This window comes from Cibotium barometz, chromosome 48 (assembly GCF_041138505.1).
Source record: "Cibotium barometz isolate CiBa-2024 chromosome 48, ASM4113850v1, whole genome shotgun sequence".
Taxonomy (NCBI): Eukaryota; Viridiplantae; Streptophyta; class Polypodiopsida; order Cyatheales; family Cibotiaceae; genus Cibotium; species Cibotium barometz.
In genome coordinates, this window is record NC_141093.1 from 32,642,721 (window position 1) to 32,665,871 (window position 23,151).

At 43.6% G+C, this 23,151-nt stretch overlaps 1 protein-coding gene across 6 annotated transcripts in view; it reads right to left on the reverse strand.

Moving 5' to 3' along the window:
* The window catches only part of NOF1 (U3 small nucleolar RNA-associated protein), a 95,203-nt gene that overhangs the window by 54,791 nt on the left and 17,261 nt on the right, over positions 1-23,151 (reverse strand). For 2 of the 6 annotated variants that reach the window (XR_015263961.1, XM_086785731.1), the window contains exons 2-8: positions 17,665-17,812; positions 16,424-16,554; positions 15,214-15,352; positions 14,970-15,114; positions 8,101-8,224; positions 7,897-7,997; positions 7,676-7,786 (exon numbers count right to left, since the gene is read on the reverse strand). Coding sequence is in view for 5 of the 6 variants with exons in the window: in XM_086785731.1 (XP_086641857.1) it covers positions 7,676-7,786; positions 7,897-7,997; positions 8,101-8,224; positions 14,970-15,114; positions 15,214-15,352; positions 16,424-16,554; positions 17,665-17,812 (899 nt within the window). In the remaining variant the exon portion in view is untranslated. The remainder of the gene's footprint in view (positions 1-7,675; positions 7,787-7,896; positions 7,998-8,100; positions 8,225-14,969; positions 15,115-15,213; positions 15,353-16,423; positions 16,555-17,664; positions 17,813-23,151) is intronic. The other 4 variants (XM_086785732.1, XM_086785735.1, XM_086785733.1 and 1 more) reach the window with 4 other exon arrangements.

The following is a 23,151-nucleotide window of genomic DNA, read 5'->3' on the forward strand; positions in this document are numbered from 1 at the left end:
CAGTCTATTGATCCTCATCTTGTATGTTGATGATATGTTGATTGCCGGAAAATCTCGTAAAGAGATGGATGCCTTGAAGAAGAGGCTGCATGAAACCTTTGATATGAAGGATTTGGGTGATGCAAATCACATCTTGGGTATGCGGATACTTCGGGACAGAAATCAGCATGTGTTGTATTTGTCTCAGAAGGAATACATTGGCAAAGTCTTGCAGAGGTTCAATATGGACGGGGGGAAGAAGACTAGTACTCCTTTGCCTCCATATGTGAAACTCAGTGCTATGGACAGCCCACAGTCAGATAGAGACAGGGCTGATATGGCCAAGATTCCGTATGCTTCAGCTTGTGGCAGTCTCATGTATGCCATGGTTGCTACTAGGCCGGACATTGCATTTGCAGTGGGAGTGGTTTCTAGATACATGGCCAACCCTGGCAAGAAGCATTGGGAAGCAGTGAAAGGTGTCATGAGATACCTGAAGGGCACACAGGATATGTGCATTTGTTTTGGCAAACAGGATGCATTAGTGCATGGTTACACGGATTCGGATTATGCCGGTCATCCAGATAACCGGAAGTCTACTACCGGTTATGTGTTTACATTCACAGGAGGTGCTGTGTCATGGATATCCAGGATGCAGAAGTGCACTGCCTTATCTACTACAGAGGCCGAGTATATTGCAGCCACAGAGGCTTGCAAGGAGGCATTATGGCTATCTCGGTTAGTGGTTGATTTGGGTTATACAGGGGATATTCCATTGTTGCATTGTGACACTCAGAGTGCCATCCAGTTGGCAAAGAACCATGTCTTTCATGCAAAGACGAAGCATGTGGATGTGAAGTATCACTTCATCAGAGAGGTGATAGAGAACAAGCAAATTCAGCTTGTTAAGATTCACACGGATGACAACCCGGCTGATCTGTTGACAAAGAGTTTGCCTCCGGAGCGGTTTGCTCATTGCAGACACTTGATGGGCATTGGATGAGGCCAGTTTCAGCCTTGATATGGCCTTGTATATTATCATGTACATGCTGATTTTTCTTTTCCTTTACTTAAGGGCACTTTGCCTTTAAGTGGGAGGTTGTTGGGGTAAAGGCGTTATGCCCACCCTTATAGTGGGTACAAGCCCATAAGTTATAGTACATAGTACACTTAGTACTTTTAATGTACTAAGTGCACTATGTGTACTAGTGCAATATACATGTGTGATAGGGGAGTCACACACTCATGCCTCATGAGTTGACTTATCCCCACAACTCTCTCTCTCTCTCTCCCTTGTGCTTCTCTGTGTATGTCTCCCACACATGAATGACCTAACCCTAATTCTATCTCTCCCACACACACAGCTTGCCAATGTGACAACCGCGGGCTGTGCATGAATCTGCTCAAATGAGAGACTGCATACTGAATATCTGGCCTTGTATTACACAAGTATATGAGGCACCCAACAGCTTGAGCATATATAGTGGCATCAAAGGAAATACTGTCATCTTGTAGTGACAGTTTCATCCCAGGCTCCATAGGAGTACTAATAGGTTTGCAATCCTGAAATTTAAACTTCTCCAGAAGTTTAGCAACATACCGTGATTGCAACAACCCAATGCCTCTCTTATCCTGCACAAACTGTATGCCCAAATAGTAATGTACAAGCCCCAAGTCAGACATGTCAAATGTCTGTTGCAGTATCTCCTTAAAAGCTGCAATTTTGTCATCATTTGATCCCATGAGCAAGAGATCATCCACATAAAGACTGATGACCAGCAGATCTGTCTCTTCTTTCTTTACATACAGAGTGGCTTCTGATGGACTGTTCACAAATCCCTGAGTGAGTAGGAAAGCATCTATTTTTGCATACCAAGCTCGTGGAGCTTGTTTCAAACCATACAAGGCCTTTTTCAGCCTGCAAACTTTCCCCTCATGACCATGTTCTGCAAATCCCATGGGCTGAAATACATAAACTTCCTCCTCGAGGTCCCCATGTAGGAATGCAGTCTTTATGTCCAACTGGTGAACAACCCAACCACGATGTGCAGCCAATGCAATGACACACCTAAGTGTCGACATACGGGATGTAGGAGCAAATGTCTCCTCATAATCAATGCCCTTCTTCTGTGCATAGCCCTTTGCAACTAGACGGGCTTTGTACCTGTCAATGGATCCATCTGCATGTCTTTTCAACTTATAGACCCATTTAGTACCAATTGCTTTCTTGCCTTTGGGCAGATCAACCAAATCCCATGTTTGATTCCTTTTAATAGAATCAAGCTCATCTTGCATGGCTTTGTTCCAATGCACATTATCTCGTGCATCCACAAATGAATCAGGCTCATCATCATCCTGTAAACTGGTTCCCATAACCAGATTCAAATCCATGATGTGTGCGTGCTCATTGGTCCTTGTTTCCCTACGAGTACGACCAGCAAGAGGACTCTCTAAATGGCTGTCCTGTAATGTCCTCAAATACCATCTAGGTATGTGTCTGACCTGTGGTGCCTGCTGCCCCATATTTGGTTCAGCTTCTGGCTCATTTTGCTGCTGAATTTCTGCACCACCTACATCATTTGTTGACTGTCCTGTACCCTCATGAGTTGGATCACCAACTGTGGAATGAAACTCCATAGGTAGTAGACCTTCAAACACATCATTTTCAGCCTGATTTACCTCATAACCAGCCATGGATATTTCTGATTTTTCATCAAAAATCACATCCCGACTAGTGAATATCTTCCTGGATAGTGGGTCATATAACCGGTAGCCCTTGCTCTCACGGCTATACCCAACAAAAATGCATTTTGTGGCTTTATCATCCAGCTTCCTCCTCAACTCTTTGGGTATGTGTGCATATGCAAGACACCCAAAGATACAAAAATGCGATACAGAAGGCTTGCGGCCATGCCAAGCCTCAAAAGGAGTAATAGAAACCAATGCCTTTGTGGGACATCGATTCAAAATATGACAAGCACACATGACAGCTTCCACCCAAAAGATATGTGGTAGCCTTTTTGCCTTTAGCATACATCTGGCCATCTCCATGAGTGACCGATTCTTCCTTTCTGCAACCCCATTCTGCTGTGGAGTGTAACGAGTAGTATACTGATGTTTTATACCTCTACTCCCAAGAAAGGAATTCAGCATATGTGACATATATTCCCCCCCTCGGTCAGAACGGAGAGTCTTGACCTTGCATCCTGACTCTGTCTCAGCAAGTGCTACAAAGGCCAAAAATGCATCATATACCTGTGATTTCTGTGTCAAAGGATAGACCCAGCATATACGAGAGAAGTCATCAATAAATGTTGCAAAATAGAAGCAACCACCTAATGACTTCGTCTGCATGGGACCACAAAGATCACTGTGTATAAGCTGCAACTTTGCAGTTGCTCTTAGAGCCTGATCACGTGGGAAGGAAAACCTATGCATTTTTCCCAAAATACATGCTTCACAAATGTGATCTGGAGGCTTCTCCATGAGAGGTAGATCTGTAAACATGTTATGTCGCTGCATAAGCATAAGACTACCAAAATTTACATGCCCCATGCGAGCATGCCATAACTCCGCATCAACCATAGCTGGAGTAAGAGTGAATGCATTATAAGCAGACTGATCCACTGGCTGAAATGCATCCAACTGATAAAGTCCATGACATTATGTACCAATAAGCATCAAGGTCAAGGCATTAGCTTTGTCTCTGACCATGCATTTATCATCATCAAAGTGGACTTGCATACCACAATGTGCTAAAGAAGAAATGGACAATAAATTCTTCTTTATCCCTGGTACATATAAGGCATCTGTAAGGCGGAGAATGGAGCCATCAATGGCTGTGAGCTGAATCTCCCCAATGCCACGAACTGGATATGAAGCATTGTTGGCACACTGAACAGTTTTGCCAACAGGGGCAGGGCCAACATGACTAAACAAATCCCTGCGAGATGTGATATGCTTCGAGGCACCACTATCAAAATACCAAGTACATGCATGCTCTGTCATACTGAGTGCCTGTGAAGACCAAGAGGCATCATAGCTGCATGTATAAAAACAGTAATCCCTGTCCTCAACAAAAGAAGCAGTCTCTGGAGGAGCTTTAGAAGCATCATTAACAGACATCCCAGCTTCCTTTGCCTTCTCTTTGGCAATCCTCTTCCTACATTCAGTGATGTAGTGACCTGGCTTCTTACAGTAATGACATTTGCCCTTCTTCTTGGGCTGTCCATCACCTTTCTTGGTATCCTGTGAAGAACCACCATCACCTGAATTTTGATTTGAACTCTTTGGCTGAGTTTTTCCTTTCCCCTTTTGATCTGTAGTAAATGCTTGTTCAGCATTTGTGTTCATATTCATATTCTTCCTCATTTGCTCCTCTTGTAGTAAGAGAGCAACAAGTTCCTGATACTTAAGAGGTTCAACAGCATTCCTCATGCTGAGGTTCAAAGAGGTATGAAAAGCCAAGTAAGATCTTGGCAAAGAGTGCAAGATGGTGGACACAAACTGTGTCTCAGGAATAATCTCATCCACATTGATGAGTTGCTCTCTCAAATCCTGCAGCTTGTTTAAGTGGCTAGACATATCATCTCCTTCATTCATTTTCTGATTTTCCAGCTCTCTTTTCAAAAATGAGATCCTAGCCTCATTACGAGCAGCATACATCTGCTCCAAAGTCACCCATGCATTCTGTGAAGAGCCAGCTGAACGAATATGAGGTATAATGGACCTCTGTACTGACAATGCAATGAGTGACAAAGCTTGTGCATCCCTGGCATCCCATGTCTTTTGAGCATTTGTTCTTTGAACAGGCAATGGCTGCCCTGGAGCCTGTACCTGTTGTCCTCGTCCACGAGCACCCCCTTGGGGAGGAGTCTCTGGAGCCAATGGACCTGGACGTGGTTCATCACCACTAACAAAATCCCAAAGACCTTTTGCCACAAGCACATTTTTCAGCATAAAACTCCACAAGGAGTAGTTCGTGCCGTCCAATTTGTCTTCCTTAGACAAATACGTGAATACATCACTCTGCTGTTGATTTGCCATTATGCCTACACACAATGTTGTACCTGTGTATCAAAAAACCCAATAGCAAAAACCTTGAAAATAACTGTACTCCACTGAATACAGTTCACCCAAATATGCCTGCACTCTCAATCCTCTGAATGTGCAGCTCAAAGCACCAATGACTGAGTAGAGCAGCAAATGGCGTACACAATGCCAAAATGCCCCAAAAATGCCCAAATTTACTGCACCCAAACTGTGCAAAAAACCTGTATAGTTCTTTGCTAGAAAATCTGCCTGTTGTGCCTGTAGAATTTCACAGAGAAAATAGTATTGCCCTAAAACAGAATATTTAATGCTTACCACAGATTGATTGAGCAGGTTGTGGTACATATGCAGGTACAGTCCACCAAGAGAGCAAGTACAATTGACTGTACTGTGCAGGTACAGTCGACTTGTACTATACAGGACTGAAGGCGACTGCAGGCAAGTACTTTGCAGGTACTGTGAAGATACTGATGAGGCGGCGCTGCTGTGCAGGTACTGACAAGGCAGCGCTGACGTGTGCTGACTGGTACGGAAGGAAGGCCACGCCTGTTGCACAGTGTAAAGCAGGGCGACCAGGTACAGTGTACTAGCTGCAGCAGTCGACTGAGTACAGTCGACAGACGACCAGCGTTGAAGCGACCAGGTACAGTATACGGGCTTCAGCAGTCGACTGAGTACAGTCGACAGACGACCAGCGTTGACAAGTACAGTCGACGCTGACTGTACGGAGCAGGTACGGGTGCTGACAGCGAGACGAACAGGTACGGCAGCTGCTGCAGGCGAGCAGTTGTACGGTTACTGCAGGCGGCGAACTATGTACGGGCAGATGTACGGGCAGTTTATGAAAGTGAATGTGTACAGCAATGGCAAGCCTTCAATGCTCTGATACCAAATGAAGGCAACAGAGGTGTTAGGGTTAGGGTTTAGAGAAGCTTCAAACAGGCGTGGAAGCCAAGAGAGAGAGAGAACACGACTTCAGTGTATTATGCTTGATGAAAAAGTGAAGTACAATAGCCACATAATAGTGACCTAAAGATATGTGTTCACATGTCCGGCCATAAAATGTGCCGGGTGGACCAAAACACCTATAAACTGAATATAAGTGAAACTAAGCTAAACTGGGGGAAAAAACCTCCACTAACTGAAGTAAAAAGTGCCCCAGTAATCTACTGATGATCACTAGCACTCCTCTGGGTGCATACACAGCATAAAACCCAACAATTTCAACATATCCAATACCATAGAATTTTTCTCACTCAATTCATCTATCTTAGGATGATAAGCTGAAGAAAATTTCAGATTTGACTCCATAAGAGCCCTCCATGTTGTGTGAGGATCTTGGTCACTAACAATGGACTTCGGCATCCAAATGTCTGCTCCATAAAGATTTGTGCTGGATGCTTTGTCTTCATGGCCTCGGAAATTAGAATAAAATGTGCTTTTTTACTAAAGTTTTCATTGATAGTTCAAGTAGCATCATTGCTAAGGAACTCCTAGCACAATTGTCAGTAGTTTTTACAAAATAGCCCCAAGAAACTCCTAACTTTATGCACTGTGCAAAGCTCAACTGGCTTGGAGCTTTGCTAGATCCATCCGTGTGCCTTTCCTAGACACAATGCACCCCAACTACTGTATCTCTGTCCAAAATAATTAACTCTTCTTCACATTGACACAGTCAATGTGAATGTTGCAAAAGCTCAAAGACAACAGCCAGATGCTTCCAATGTTCTTCACTCTTGGATATCATCAAAAAAGCATCTCATTCAATTGAATGAGCATCCCATGTGTGCCTGTCGAGCAGCCCCGGTGTTCCAGCTCGTAAATGGTTCACAATCCTAAAGGGAGAAGCTGCACTCGAGTACACACATTTACAAGAATGTAGAGTTATGTGACACCTCATTGGCCATGTAAATGGAGCATACGGGATGTGCATGGGTGCAAGTTGCATCCTATTTTTGGGTGTCCTTTTCTTGATGGTTTCTCAGCACACCAACTGTGCCAAGCAGCAAAATATGATGACGATTCTCTATGATCTGCACGTGAATCCTACAATGGGAAACAAACAAACTGTGCCAAGCAGCAAAATATGATGACGATTCTCTACAATGATCTGCACATGCATAACAATCCTACAATGGGAAACACATTTACAAGAATGTAGAGTTATGTGACACCTCATTGGCCATGTAAATGGAGCAGACGGGATGTGCATGGGTGCAAGTTGCATCCTATTTTTGCGTGCCCTTGTCTTGATGGTTTCTCAGCACACCAACTGTGCCAAGCAGCAAAATATGATGACGATTCTCTAAGATCTGCATGTGCATAACAATCCTACAATGGGAAACACTCTCTATTGATAGAGCCTTCTTCTAAATGTAGAGCCTAACTATGCAATTGCTATTAGATTTCTATCCCATAATCATCCAGTACCCAGGAGACCACCAATAGATGCCCGGAATCAAGGCTCAATCTTACCGAGCATGTCCTGGACTCAGCAAAGTAACATGCTTCTGACTGCACCATCTAATGGCCAAATGCTTAAACAAAACATCCATAACACGGCAAGAGTCCATGGAAGCACTACTACCAATTTCAATCAGACAACTCACTTTACATCAGAGGGAACTAAGAGCTTCAAATTAACCTTGGGCCTTGTAAAGCCTTGATCTCTTGGAGCTTCTTCAACCCCCGATGTAGTACTTCTTTTCTCATTATTTTTTGTCACAAGGTCTCGTGTTTTAAGAATGTGATTCAGCTGCCAAAAAGTAAAACAATACCTCAAAAGCGGAGCAAAGACTCTGCTTTACTTTCTAACTCAACGTCCTCAAATTTTGAAATCAATCGCAATGTTTGGAAGTCACTTACCATGTGCAGAAGGTAGGCATCCATTATTTTGCCATCCTGTGTATCTCCCTCAACATGGAAAGATGGCCTCTTGGAGTGTAGAATATCCCGATAGCTATTGCCTGGTGGCTCCCAAACAAAAAAAAAACCACAGTGAAGATCACAGGCTATATTTATGAATCTCAATTTTAAGGGTCAAGCTGATCCAGAGTGAGAAAGCAGTACAATAATTGAAGAACTGGCACTGGTGATCACTTTGGAAGTCCCCACAAAGCAAATCCCTATGGCTTGATAACCAACTCCCTCTCAGCCGCAGTTTTACTCCGCAAGTTTGAAAATCTCTTCCTTCCTGTGTATGTAATACAGCACAAAAACATTAGCCAAAATACTAGGAACTAGCATGAGGATTAAAAATGCGAGAGCACATGCATGCACACATGCACACGCGAGTGCGTGCGTTGTCTAATATCCTCTCAATATATCCCCCACTAAGTTTTGACTTTCTCAAAGTTTCTTCACTATCTTGCTTTACCCCAAGTTTCTTTTCTCTCTTTCAACATTTTCTCATTCATAGTGTTGAAGGTTAAAGACCTGCCTGCAGCCGCTTCCTAGCCGTTTTGTGTTTCCTGGTCTAGGACCATTTCCATTTTATATTCCATGCAATTATGATGTAAGTCTATGTGTGACTCGCGGCGGGTGCCCGGGGGACTAGGGCCTTTGACACACTTGTTGATACCATCAATGCATATTAAAACATTTAAACATAGCCACAGCCTTAACACATATCCATCATCACTTTGCATAAAACATAAAGCTGGACAAAACATCCACAAATGCTGAAAATGGAGCTCGCACGTGTGACACCGCATAGAGGCCGGAATGGGCCGACCCCCCCCTTGGAGTATTTTATCACCCAAGGAGAATAATATCATGTACAAGCTTTGAGGGCCTTACTCTCCCCACGGGAGATGCCCGATTATCCATATACAAATGCCATAACACAGTCCAAAACGAGGCAACCAAGCCGGAACACAGGCTGTAGAGATGCCAAGCCAACAATATAATCCATATACCTCCGTGTGGGTACTGATTCTTCCCCAAAAACCACAGGTCTTCATGTAATAGAGCTGGTACAGCAAGTACAACTCTCCATTCAGCTGGTACAGTAGGTACAATGGTTGGTACAACTGGTACAGTGGTTGGTACCGTAAGTACAGTAGCTAGTACAGCCGGTGTAGCAAGTACAAATGCTGGTACAGCATGTACAATGACTAGTGTAGCAGGTACAATGGCTAGTACAGTAATTATAGAAGCTGGTACAACCGATACAATGGGTCGTACAGCAAGTACAAAAGCTCGTACAACCGGTACAAGGGTTGGTACAACAAGTACAATGGCTAGAAATCATAATAAATGATTAAATATCCTTGCCTTCAGTATTTCTTTGCGATGGAAGCCTCCAAAACAGTCCCCAACAGTCGGTATTCTTCATGGGCAGCCTTCAAGAGAGAGAGAAAGAGAGTAGCCATCATTAGGGCAGCTTGTAACGGTGGTAGAGGCTAGTGTGCAGCAAGAGAGCCTCTATTAATGAAGAGAGAGGGCTCCAATTTATAGATTTGGGCCTCCCATGAGCTAAAATGGCAAGAGAAGGCTACAATGACAAGTGGAGAGCCACACAATAGCTGAAGTGACAAGTGTGAGGCCACTTGTCTCACTTTGATCCACTTTCTAACAAGTGTCAAGCCACTTGTCTCACTTTGGCCCACTTTCTTGCCACATGTCCCAATCTAAGAGATGGGTCCTTCCATAATCTTTACCTCTAAAAATATCCCAACTAATAGACATTCTGTCATAGGCACTTTGCCAACTCTTGGTATCTGCTCAATTCCAAATGTAATGACGTGAACAAAATTTCCATCGGAGTCGGGCCAAAAATAGCAACTCTCCTAAATTTTAGGAGTGTGGTCCTTTGTATTCTAGGATAATCCCCCATTCCCAAAGCTTGTACTTTCCAAATATTTAGACATCTTGGAGTCCACCAGACCCCTTTTATATTGGGAAATGTCGAGGTTGGTGACATCCTCCCCAACTTCTTAAAAAGTGTTCGCAACTTTAAGCTTCAAGCCATATATTCAAGATATAATCATGTCCCATCAAGTGGGCGAGACGAGACAGTCTCAAAAATCCAATATATCTGAAGAATCCATGTCCCAAAGAAATGGGTGAGACAAAATAAGTCTCCTGCAAACACCACTTTACCACTTGCACTTCGTGTTGGTACTCTGACCACACACCTTGGATGAGAGGTGGGCACAAGTAACAAGATAAAACAATCACTCGCAGGCATAAATAGCCTGGTGTTCCATAAGCATTTCTGCTACCATAGTTTGTAAGCATTTCGGCCACAAACTCACACTACCCTCTCAAGTGCCCATGTTCCCTTCCATCTGTTCTCTCTATTGTTCCACCCACACATGGTAGAAACAATCTTCAAGAGAGCACGTAGGACAAGAGAACACTACACAGGGTATGTTGTGCTTGTCACTACCCTTTGAAGTGCCCATGTTCCCTTCCATCTGCTCTCTATTGTTCCACCCACACATGGTAGAAACAATCTTCAAGAGAGCACGTAGGACAAGAGAACACTACACAAGGTATGTGAACCATGAGTTCCATAAGTCCAATGCATCCCAAATAAAGGGAGCCATAAAGAATAATCCATAAACCTGAGGTTGGATCCAAATCCCTAGGAAAGAAGTCCAGGAATCCATAGACCTGTATACCATACCTCTTACCACATACTCCGTGCTAACCACACACCTTGGAGTAGAGGTGGACTTTATCCATAAAGGCATCATATCCATGAGATATCCAAAGATTTCTTCTCTATAAACTCGGACAGATTCGTCCATAGAAATTGCTTGTGAAGCCCAATATCTATATAAATCTCATCCAAGAAAGAAATCTCCATAGATATAATCCATCCCAATAAAGGGAGCCATAAAGAATGTTTCCCTGATTCTCGGGAAAAAAAAAAAAAGAAAAAAAAAAAGAATGTTTCCCTGAAACCATCTCAAGGCAAACAACACCACCTTTCTCCTTGCATGGCTATACAAGGATTAGTGAACATTAAAAATACTTCATAGTAAATAGCCAAAGCACCAACTTTGCAAACTCAAAGTATACTTAGCTTTTCTTTGCCAGGTTGGTCATGAAGAAATATCTCGTCACCATATCCTTAAGATATCCTGAGATATATCTCCGTATAGCTTGCCCGTAAGCTTGATAATATAATCCACAATATCCATATGGAAAGAGTGCTAAACGTGTGCACATAAAGCCAACTTCATACTTCCAAGATAAATTTTGTGAATTCATAAATCCTTAGACCAAGCTGTCTATTGCTCATGCTCTTGCTTCATAGGCTCTACAGTGGCTGGCCATGCTTAATAGCAATGATGGTAACTGTGGTCCCCACTTGAGATCTTTTCTCTTCCTTATTGATAGAAGGAGGCCTCCGCTTCCAAGAAAGCCTATGCTCTGATACCAATGTGACTCGCGGCGGGTGCCCGAGGGACTAGGGCCGTTGACACACTTGTTGATACCATCAATGCATATTAAAACATTTAAACATAGTCACACCCTTAACACATATCCATCATCACTTTGCATAAAACATAAAGCTGGACAAAACATCCACAAATGCTGAAAATGGAGCTCGCACGTGTGACACCACATAGAGGCCGGAATGGGCCGACCCCCCCCCCCCCCCCCCCCCCTTGGAGTATTTTATTACCCAAGGAGAATAATATCATGTACAAGCTTTGAGGGCCTTACTCTCCCCACGGGAGATGCCGGATTATCCATATACAAATGCCATAACATAGCCCAACACGAGGCAACCAAGCCGAAACACAGGCTCTAGAAATGCCGAGCCAACAATATAATCCATATACCTCCGTGTGGGTACTGATTCTTCCCCAAAAACCACGGGTCTTCATGCAATAGAGCTGGTACAGCGAGTACAACTCTCCATTCAACCGGTACAACAGGTACAATGGTTGGTACAGTAGGTACAGTGGCTAGTACAACCGGTACGATGGCTGGTACAACACGTACAACAAGTACAAATGCTGGTACAACATGTACAGTGACTAGTACAGTAGGTACACTGGCTAGTACAACAAGTATAAAAGCTGATACAACCGGTACAATGGATGGTACAACAAGTACAGAAGCTGGTACAACCAATACAAGGGCTGGTACAACAAGTACAATGGCTAGAAATCATAATAAATGATTAAATACCCTTGCCTTCAGTATTTCTTCGCGATGGAAGCCTCAAAACAGTCCCCAACAAACGGTATTCTTCATGGGCAGCCTTCAAGAGAGAGAGAAAGAGAGTAGCCATCATTAGGGCAGCTTGTAACGGTGGTAGAGGCTAGTGTGCAGCAAGAGAGCCTCTATTAATGAAGAGAGAGGGCTCCAATTTATAGATTTGGGCCTCCCATGAGCTAAAATGGCAAGAGAAGGCTACAATGACAAGTGGAGAGCCACACAATAGCTAAAGTGACAAGTGTGAGGCCACTTGTCTCACTTTGATCCACTTTCTAACAAGTGTCAAGCCACTTGTCTCACTTTGGCCCACTTTCTTGCCACATGTCCCAATCTAAGAGATGGGTCCTTCCATAATCTTTACCTCTAAAAATATCCCAACTAGTAGACATTCTGTCATAGGCACTTTGCCAACTCTTGGTATCTGCTCAATTCCAGATTACAGACTTCTTTCAACCAAAGATTGGGCAGTCAGGCCAACAGGCATTGCAGCTAGCCCCAGAGTATAGCGCACCAGAGGTACACTGATTGATTGGGCTATAGAGTTGGGGCGGTCCAGGTGCCCCAAGATGAGAGGCCCATCCCGACACCGACGGAGACTACAACAGAGGGTCACGACCATACTAGCACGGCATGGGAGACGTCCAGTCAGAGTACTCACCATGGAGGACATTGAGGATATCCGCCATCGACCGACGAGAGACATCTTTGGATAGTGATGTATATGATGCTTACCTTTGTTGCTGGAGTTTTCCTTCCCAGATGTTATCCATTAGGAGCTCCTAGTACCTTACTTTTCCTCATAGTTGTTGTTTCAATTTCAGTTAGTTGTTTAGTTGTTTTAGCTTTTCTTACACAGACATTGTATCAGATCCACCAATTGTTGTAACCTTTTTGGTCTCATAGGTCATTTTGGCCTTTTGAGGACGTTAATATATCATTTCATTTCATTTCTCTCTCTCTCATGCGGCCCCAACCCAAAGCACCAAGCCTCAAGGATCTCCACCACACTGAGATAGATCCATGAGATTCTCCAACGACAAGGCAAACCCTCACCATAGTCACATCTCCCCCAGTAGGCTTATAGAGTCATGTTTCAGCTTTCAGGTTTCATGTTCTTTTTTAGTTTTTCCATGGCACTCTATACACATGGTATCATTGTACTATTCATGTTCTCATAGGCTCTTTGGGCCTTTTGTATATGTTACTTACTCTCTCTCTCTCTCTCTCTCTCTCTCTCTCTCTCTCTCTCTCTCCACCCCCCCTTACATTGTTTGTATATGGGCTCCACCGATCCATGATGATTCACAGTTGTATCCAGACACATGCACACTTTTTCTTTTGTTTCTTTTCTTCCGATGACCGGAAGAACAGAGTTGTATTATTTTTTGTCTCATAGGCCGACTTTGGCCTCTCGTAGACGTTAATATATCTTTCTTTCTTTCTTTCTCTCTCTCTCTCTCTCTCTCTCTCTCTCTCTCTCTCTCTCTCTCTCTCTCTCGCACGCGCACACGCATGAGCCCCGCTTGAGCCTCACCTAACTGCCGCTTTCTGCTGCTCGTGTGCCCCATCTAAGACTTGCCATGTTGGGCCTAGTGTAGGGCACCACCAGGCCATAGCGGTCACCTCCATGCTGTGTCCCGCCTTGTAACAAGACTGCGGTACGTTGGGAGAGCCAGGCCAACAAACGCTGGCCATCACCACAATGCCGAGGAAACTCACCTACGCAAGTGCCCTCGCCACTCCGACCAAGCCATTGACCAGTCACAGCTCAAGCTCGTGGGAAGTGTTTCTCTTTAGCAGAGATCGACAAGCGAAGCCTTGAAGAAGCAGTTCAACAAAGTTGAGGCCAAGGTGGCCACTCTCGAGGACAAGCCTGACCTAGAAGATCCAAGAAGCCAAGGAGTTCATTGACGCCACCAAAGGTATGCAACAACATGTGAACTTAGATGTTATTTCCACCATCAAGGAAGAAAAAATCCAAGTGTCTGTTGCCCGAGACATTTGAGTAGGGGGACTCCCACTGGGTTGGGACAAGCAAGAGGTAAGGGAGCAAACCGAGATTGATCCAGATGACTACATCCCCGATACGGACATCTGGAAGAGGAGAATCAGCAAGGTTCTCCCCTCCATCGACATAGGCAATCCATATCTCATTACCCCGAAAGGCGACAGGCCGTCCTATGCTATGAAACCAAGAAGGAGATCAAGGTTTTGCAACAATCCATGGCACTCCAAGGCACCAAGCTGTGGCTAGCAGACGAGCATCCACCTATGCAGCTCAAAAACAAAAGTGCAGAACTTGCTAAAGTTTGAGAAGCCCGCCAAGCTGGAAAGTGGGCTGTCTACCGCGAAGGAAAAGCAATAATTGAAGACTTCCAGAAGCCTAAACCCCACTAATTGGCTCTCTCCTACGTACAACAAGCATTTCATATTACACATGGTAGTTGACCCTTAGCTTTTTATTTTTATTTTCAATGTTCGCACTTATGCGCACTTGCGCCTAAGTGCACCCCGAAGCGGATTGTAATGATTGTGATGTCATGTCTTTTGGTCCCATATGCCTTCAAGGCATTCCGCGGACGTTAATATGACTTTCTTTCTTCTCTCCCTCCCTCCCTCCTCTCTCTCTCTCTCTCTCTCTCTCTCTCTCTCTCTCTCTCTCTCTCTCTCTCTCTCTCTCTCTCTACGCGCGCGCTGCACACGTGTGTGAAACTCTATGTATGTTAAGCTTAAAAATGCAACAAAGGCAGCCTCACCACTGGAAAATCAGACGCAGTGGTCATCCACTTAGCCTTTGGAACACCCGCAGCAATGGTTTCACACTTGAACTTTACTCCTCCTTTTGATAACAGTGTGGCCTCTTTGTCTGTTAAAGTATGCTCCAAATGCTTTTTGAAGGCACTATAATTTGCAAGTAGATGCATAATTGAAATAAATAAGAAACTCAATTTCATAATTCAAAAACACATAATTCATAGCATCACTGCAAAATCCACACACTTTGTAGAAGCATTCTGAGCATTTGATGCTGCATCATCTTCACTTTCTTCTTGTGACTCGGCACCTCCCATAGCTCTTGGTTCTTCCTCATCTTTACTCACAATAGCTGGCTTATCCATTATTTCAATACTCAACTTATCTGAAAATAATAAGCATCATAAAATATCAAGATAGCACAGAGGTGATAAAAATGCATGCCTCTAGAAGCACCTTTCTCAGAAACAACAAAAGTTTAACAAAGGCAGAGTTACTACAGTTCAAGATACCCCTCCTCTTCTAGTATTATTATGCCAGGCTTGCACATTCCCTTCAGCAAACCTTCAAAGTGGCTTTTGCCACCCCCCTAAGTTGCTTGCCAGTGCAGCCATGGTGTTTTCAGATATATTGAGTGGTATCCTGGACTTTGTTAGCGGTCATCTTATTTCTTCTTCCATTGTCATCTGCTGATTCTCACCCTGCTTTGATCACTTATAGTGAGCAAGTAGCGTTATATTTGGTAACAGAGAACTTTAACAAGCACGAACTTTGGCAGCAAAGGGGAAAGGATTTTGACAATGCTTTAACATCATCACAAAACAAGAACGAGGGAGACCAACACAGCATATTTCATCTTCAAAGGAACAAATGGTGAGCATGTTCTGGGCATTTTTGCCCAGTAAATAATTCTAGGAGGTGTGATACATAGCAGACTGCATCGACATACACCTTACAATCCAGATCATGTAAAATAATCCACATACCTACACAGAGGTCTAGCATCCAGTAGCATACCAGATACACAAAACAACTGACATCATTTCAAAGGGAGACTCACAACGCGGACTGGCATTGCTTCATGTGCAGGACAATGCACACCTGACCTCGGACGCATAGAGTGGAACCCTGGCTGACTCGTCCCAAACTGGGCTCGCATGGGACCAGTTTCCACTCCAGGTCCTGCACCTTCTTGTTCAAATATGTCCACGTGGCATCCAAGTGTAGGATGCACGTGATATATTTCATCTTCAAAGGAACAAATGGCGGGCATGTTCTAGGCATTTTTGCCCAGTAAATAATTCTAGGAGGTGTGATACATAGCGAACTGCATCGACAGACACCTTACAATCCAGATGATTTAAAATAATCCACATATGCACAAGGTCATGAAAACTTACAAGCAGAGCAATATATGACATCAGGGATAATCTACCGAGTCCCAGTCATCCCTTACCTCCTTGATGACTGTCCTGTTCTACAAAGCTGCCTCCAGTTGCATCAATCCCCCCATAATCAGTAGCATCCTCGTCATCTTTGATGCCGTCATCATCTTCACTGCCACTCACTCCCTGCTCCTCCTTTTGCCTGAAGAAACTCTTATGGAAAAGGCAGGTTAGGAATAGAAAAGCTCATTAAGTTTGCAGGTAAATCTTCTCTCAAAAAATGAAACATAAACTGGCACAACACTAAGGAACCAAAATAAGAAGTCCCGTGAAGAGAAGACCCTATCAATTAATGCGTCAATCAAGCGCAAAGCTCAGATTATCTACCAAGGTTGCACTTGGGGGATTGATCCTACACCAGGATCAACAAAGGGTTCCACAAGGCCCTCCCCAGGTTTACCCTTCTACATCCCGGCTCCATGGCCATCATCACCATTGCAAGTTCTTCCTATTCATGATTACTGGTTCACAGAAAGCTTGCTGCATGGTATGAGAGCAGCAGAGCAATGCGCCAAGGGGCAGCTGTTGTCATGGTGTTGCTGAGACACACAACCATTGCTAGGTAACGTGCTGATTCAGAGGTGAAAGGCCTGCTTTTATATCATCACAGTGCCACGTTCATCACCTAGGGATCTATTGGGACTGCAGAGACAACACTCGTATTCACTATGAGAATGATGACTGTGACTAGCTTTCCACACACCACTTAATAAGTCCTCCTAAGACAGCAAGTAACTTGATTAGTGTGGTGGTCCACAGTCCCCAGATTCACACAGAGGGTGGGGCCATTGAAAGCCACCAGATCCCCCCATGGATCCACACTGACTTCAAGGCTGCCAACAAGCCTTCATTCAGATGTGGGGCACTGTATTTCTCCTAGTGCAACAGAAGATGAGGCCATTAAAGGTTACCAGATCCCCATGGATTCACGGTGACTACCATAGTGGGACAGCAACAGCTGCAATCAAACTTCATTGAGTACTTAGTGAAAGGAGGCAAGAGAGGACTGTGACTAAGAGAGAACTATACAAAGGAAGAAAAGTAGCACAGGAGATGAAAGAAGCAGTGAGAGAACACACATGACAACCAAGGCCGCAAGGAGGAATCCAGTCCTAAAGTGTTGCGACAATGCAATTTTTAGGTGATACAAAGCAAGAGACCTTGAAAAATACACCTTCCTGTAATAAGCTATCAGAACCACACCAAAAAGAAAACCAGAATCGGTGAGATGGTAACAGGGTAGCCTAAAGACCTCTGTGCAAATGCTTGAGCAAAACTTCCTCCTTTTGCTTGTAAGGACCCTAGAAGAGCCTGGTAAGCTGACATAGATAGGTCCCCACTATCAGAAATGTGCCCATCACTTTCACTTTCTGCATCGTGATCGGATTCTGACTTCTGGTCTGCAGGACATTTCAGAAAAAGGTAAAATTAGTTCACAACAAACCACTGTGGAAACATACAAGCACACATGCACACGCGCACAAAATTTATGAGGCTTTAAGGTAGAAAAAGATCTAACAGACAACCGTATTTTGGGACAAAGAAACTTGATCCAGTACGTACTCAATCTGCAAAGGATGTTTCCACATTGAGTTATACCAAATACTCATGTATTTTGACATTTATCTGAGCATTATACCATATTAAAACATTATAACACTAGTTCTGCCAGCTTTGTAGGTAATTTGGCCTCTTAGACCGCATCTACTGCTCTCTGTAACATGGCATTTTCTGCTCACTCCTGATGACTTGCCTCACACAAAGAGCCAAGTTTGGCAATCCATTGCTTTGCGGGGTCGTATAAATTCACACAAACACATTAAGAGAGCCAACAACGGTTACAGCATCCTTTTTATTGCCTTGACAATAAGCACGTAATCTGCTTTTAGACCTTTTCCAACTTCATTGAGAGTCAGCTACTTTGCACGCATGCAACTTGAGCATTTGTTAAAGATTGTTTTGCAAAATTATCAGGTGTGATTACTACGTCGGAAAAGATTGAATCCTACTTATTTAAGGATGTCTTGAATTCCACCTATGTCTAGAGGGCTGGTCCGCATGGGCCGAGTAGGCTTGGTGGGTGGGTTTGGGAGGAAAGGTTTTTTTATTATAATTATTTTTTTACTTTTTTACTTTTTTAGTTTCTTTTTTTTTTTTGGGGGGGGGGGGGGGGGGGCCGGGGGGGGGCCGGGGGGGTAAACTTTGTCTTGACCATTGGGACTTACTGCCGGAGTCATGCATGGATGATTCTCTATAAATTCAGGTATGTATTGCTGTCTAAAACAATTTAGAGCATCAATTTAAGAAGATTTTTTTTTCTTTGTGGGGTGTGGGTGGGTGGGGGTTTTTTTTTTGCGAGGGGGGGCGGGGGGGGCACGTGGGAGGGCTTCTCAGCCATTCAAACTTAGTGTTGATGTCATGCATGGATGATTTTCTATCTGCTTAAATATGTAGTGCTGTCTAAAACGATTCAGAGCATCAATGTCATGGGGGAGGAAGAAGATTTTTGGGGAATGTGTAGGTTAAAGGAGAAGGGGTGCAGGGAGGGGGGGAGCGGGGTTGGGTTGGGGAGAGAAGAAAAGGGGGGAAGAGGGGAGAAGGGGTTTTGTTGTCGGTAAGACTCCTAGTGCTGTGATTGCATTAACAAAGATAGATGTGGTGTAGAAGACGAGCAAACACAAACATACACTAATAATCCCAGCGCTTATCCTTGTATTACGTACAACGAATGAAAGTAAAACTGAATGTTCAAAGTACAAAAGGTGATCAATCCTTGCTGATCTCAGCCCAAGTTTGTCACATACACTCTGCACTGTAGTGCATGGTGACAAGATAGCTCATCAACATCAGTGCAACATTGTACATTATTAGTACCTTTTAGGATGATATTTGTCATACGCTGTGACCCCATTTTAATCCTCAATCTAGGATAAGTCAAGCATGAGCTCCGTAGGTCATTTTCAGCCTTAGATAGTCAGTCAGTCAATCCAAGTCCCTTAACCCACTTGAAGAGATGCATTCATGCATGTAGAGTCAATAAAAGCCTTAGGGTTTGCATTAGAAAGCACTCTGCATAATGCATAGCATTCATCCACTGCATTTAGACCATGGCAGAAGCCTTCAGATACCATCTAGCATTCATTAGAATTCATCCAGTATTATTCCCATAAACAGTCCTTTCATTCATTCATATCATAATCAGCCCTGAAGCACTCAACGCTTGGAGCCTTCAGCACAAGGAGCATAAGCGATTGCAGAATTCAGCACATCAGCCTTCAGCGTTTTCCTCATCAGCATCTAGGAGCATCAATGCTTGAGCAATTTAGCCTCCATACAGTAAAACGCAGCATCTACAGCATTCAACCTTCAATACCCCTTGCGTTTTCAGCATTCATACAATTTTCAACACCCTCATATGCATCGTTTTGCTATAGCCACTTGGTGAAGGTAAAACTCAACATTCCTACATAGTCTAGAACAGTCCCAATCAGCCCCTTCTCTTAGCCTCAGATTTGTAGCCTTCCTACATCCATTGGGAAGACTGCATAGGCTCGCGATTGGTCATCATTGGTGCTTCTATAGCCGTGTACAGTTCAGCTCGACTCTTGGTCCTCCAAGATCTTGCGTTTGCTTATCGTCAGTCCACCATCAGTCTCTTCAAAGTAATAAAGCAAATACTATTCTGGTAACGGGATAGGGGGCCCTTCAATGGGTAATTCGGGGCCCCATACGGTGTACAGTTTCTCTCTCTCTCTCTCTCTGTCTCTCAAATCTCTTAAAGTTTGAAGTCTTAAAGTGGATTGCTAAACTCGCGAAACTCAGGATACAGAAGACGGTGTGAGCATTTGTGTGACAGGATCCTCAAATTACAAATACTTCCGCTACATGTTACTATCACATCGTCTCCTTGCTTTCCAAACACCAATGCTCTAGAGTGCTGAGAAGCCCCTTGAGATGTAGATTGTTTTGACAAACAATGCGAGGGGTTGGGGTGGGTGTGTGCATGGGGGGTGAAGTGCTTGTCCATTGGGTTCTGGTGCCAATATCAATGTGTGATCTCTATTTGTCCTGCTTTCTAAACAATTCAGAGCATTAATTTATTGGTTAAGGCAAATCAAGCTACCTAACATGGTCTTGGGAGCATGAGTGGGGAGGATCGCTTCTTCACGTATCAAGAGGACACCATAGGCTGCCACGATGCAGATGTTTCATGGCATTTCAGTGATCATAACAACTCTAGACAGCAAGCCCACACGAAATGGCATAATGTCATGTATTCTGAAATTCTCCTCGCTAAGGTTGTAAACGTGAAAGAGGAAGGCCAACCAGGTGAAATAATACACTTGTCCATCAAGATCTGTGCTATCTTTGGGCCAACCAACAATCAACCCCAAACACATTGCTGTGATAGATGCTAATGGAGAGTACATTGAAGTCTGTGTTATCTCTATTTGTATTGCATTTTAAACAATTTAGAGCATCGATTTTAAAGTTTAAAAGAAAATAAAACTACTTACCATGGTCATGACTAATGAGAGCATGAGCAGGGAGGATTGCTTCGTCAAGTATGAAAAGGAGTCCTAGACTGCCACAATGCAAATATTAATGCGGATGTTTCATGGCATTTCAGTGACAATAACGACTCTGGACAAAAAGCCCATACCAAATGGTGTGATGTCTTGTATGTCTTGTATAATAATATTCTCCCACACTAAGGTGGTAAACATGAAAGAGGAAAGCCAAAGATGTTGATTGAGGTGAAATACTTAACGAAATGCACATGTTCTGTTGCATGCGCACAAGCCTTGCTATACTGATCCACAGCCCTAAGCTTGATTAAGAACGAGATGCTAATTACACATGATTAGAGAGAAGAAGAGAGAGATTGGTGTGAAGGTTTCCTTTGTATTATATATGGCACAAAAAGGTTGCTTAATGAATGTACATAGTGTAGGCCCTTGGTCAGTCCCAAGCGGTTGACCTCTAGCCCTACATAACTTCTACTGACTTTGGTGAATGATGGAATGATGAATGTTTGACTTGGAATGCTGAATTATGAATTCATGCTTATATATGATTTTGAGGTTCAGGTCGGCCTGCTGTATGGACAAATATTATATACCTAGATGAATCCAAGAACATGCCCAAATTCACCTTTTAGGAACGTGCATGCTATATACTCATGGTAGTCAAGCCACAAGACTATATAACTATCAACTCCATTATGCATAGTATGGACTAGATACTATGACATCCCCACTAACGTCATCAGTACCCAATAGTGGATGTAGAACTCTGTATCAAGATACGCTCTCACACACGCACTCCACACACACACATACTCACACACACATAAGAGCATATATTCACACAAAGCCCTTCGTACTGGTTTTTGTCAAACCCCCGGAGATGCAGGGCAAACTCAGCCATAATGAAGCCTAGCCCTAAGGGAAGTAGCAAATAGAAAGAATTAGTACAGTAAATAAGTAGTTGATACGGCAAATGCACCGCTAAAGATAGAAAGAATAAGCACAATATCAACTGGCCGCAACTCGGACGAAAACTTCACAATGTGAAATCTGCATGTCCGCTAATACGACTGAATTATATACCTAGATAAATCCAGGAACATGCCCAAATTCACCTTTTAGGAACATGCATGCTATATACTCATGGTAGTCAAGCCACAAGACTATATAACTATCAACTCCATTATGAATAGTATGGACTAGATACTACGACATCCCCACTAACGTCATCAGTGCCCAATAGTGGGTGTAGAACTCTGTATCAAGATACGCTCTCACACACGCACTCCACACACACACACACACACACACATAAGAGCATATATTCACACAAAGCCCTTCGTACTGAGTTTCTGTCAACCTCCGGAGATGCAAGGCAGACTCAGCCATAATGAAGCCTAGCACTAAGGGAAGTAGCAAATAGAAAGAATTAGTACAGTAAATAAGTAGTTGATAGGGCACAAATGCACCGCTAAAGATAGAAAAATAAGCACAATATCAACTGGCCGCAATGTGACATGTGAGGGATTGACCGTCGTAAACACAACCTTAGGCTAACTAAACTTCACTTAATGATGCTTAAGAGATGGACAAATAGTGTCAATGCAATGCAATGCAGCTATATTAGATGGATAGGTTTACAATGAGATCTAAATAGATCTATGATGCTGTCCTAGATGAAGATCCTTCTCGGGAAAAGATGGATGGGCTGAATGCTGAAGATGAAGACTGTTCCTTGCTCCAATGTCGGGATAAGATGGATGGGCTGAATGCTGAAGATGAGGATTGTTCCTTGCTCCAATGCTGAGGTCCACCCTTCGATGCCGGCTTCCCTCTATGTAGGAGGTAGGAATGATGAACTATATGCTGCCTATGGTGCTGAATATGCTGATTTGATGACTATCTGCTGGATGAACTGCTGTCCCACTGACTTTCCATTGTCTCCTGGAAAGGAAACGCTGAAGGGAATGCTTGGAACTGATGCGATGCTGTCTGTATGCTAGAACGCTGATGAACTAATGCTGAACTGATGCTCTCCTTGTTGCCTGGGAAACACCCCCATATACATGCTTATGCTGATATATGCCTGAATAATACTTAGATGTCCTGATTAATGCTTGATGATGCCATGCCACTTGTACACCTGATGGGTGTGCACGTGACATTCCCCTCTGCTAAACTGTTGCTAGGTGGTATACCTGGCAACCTTT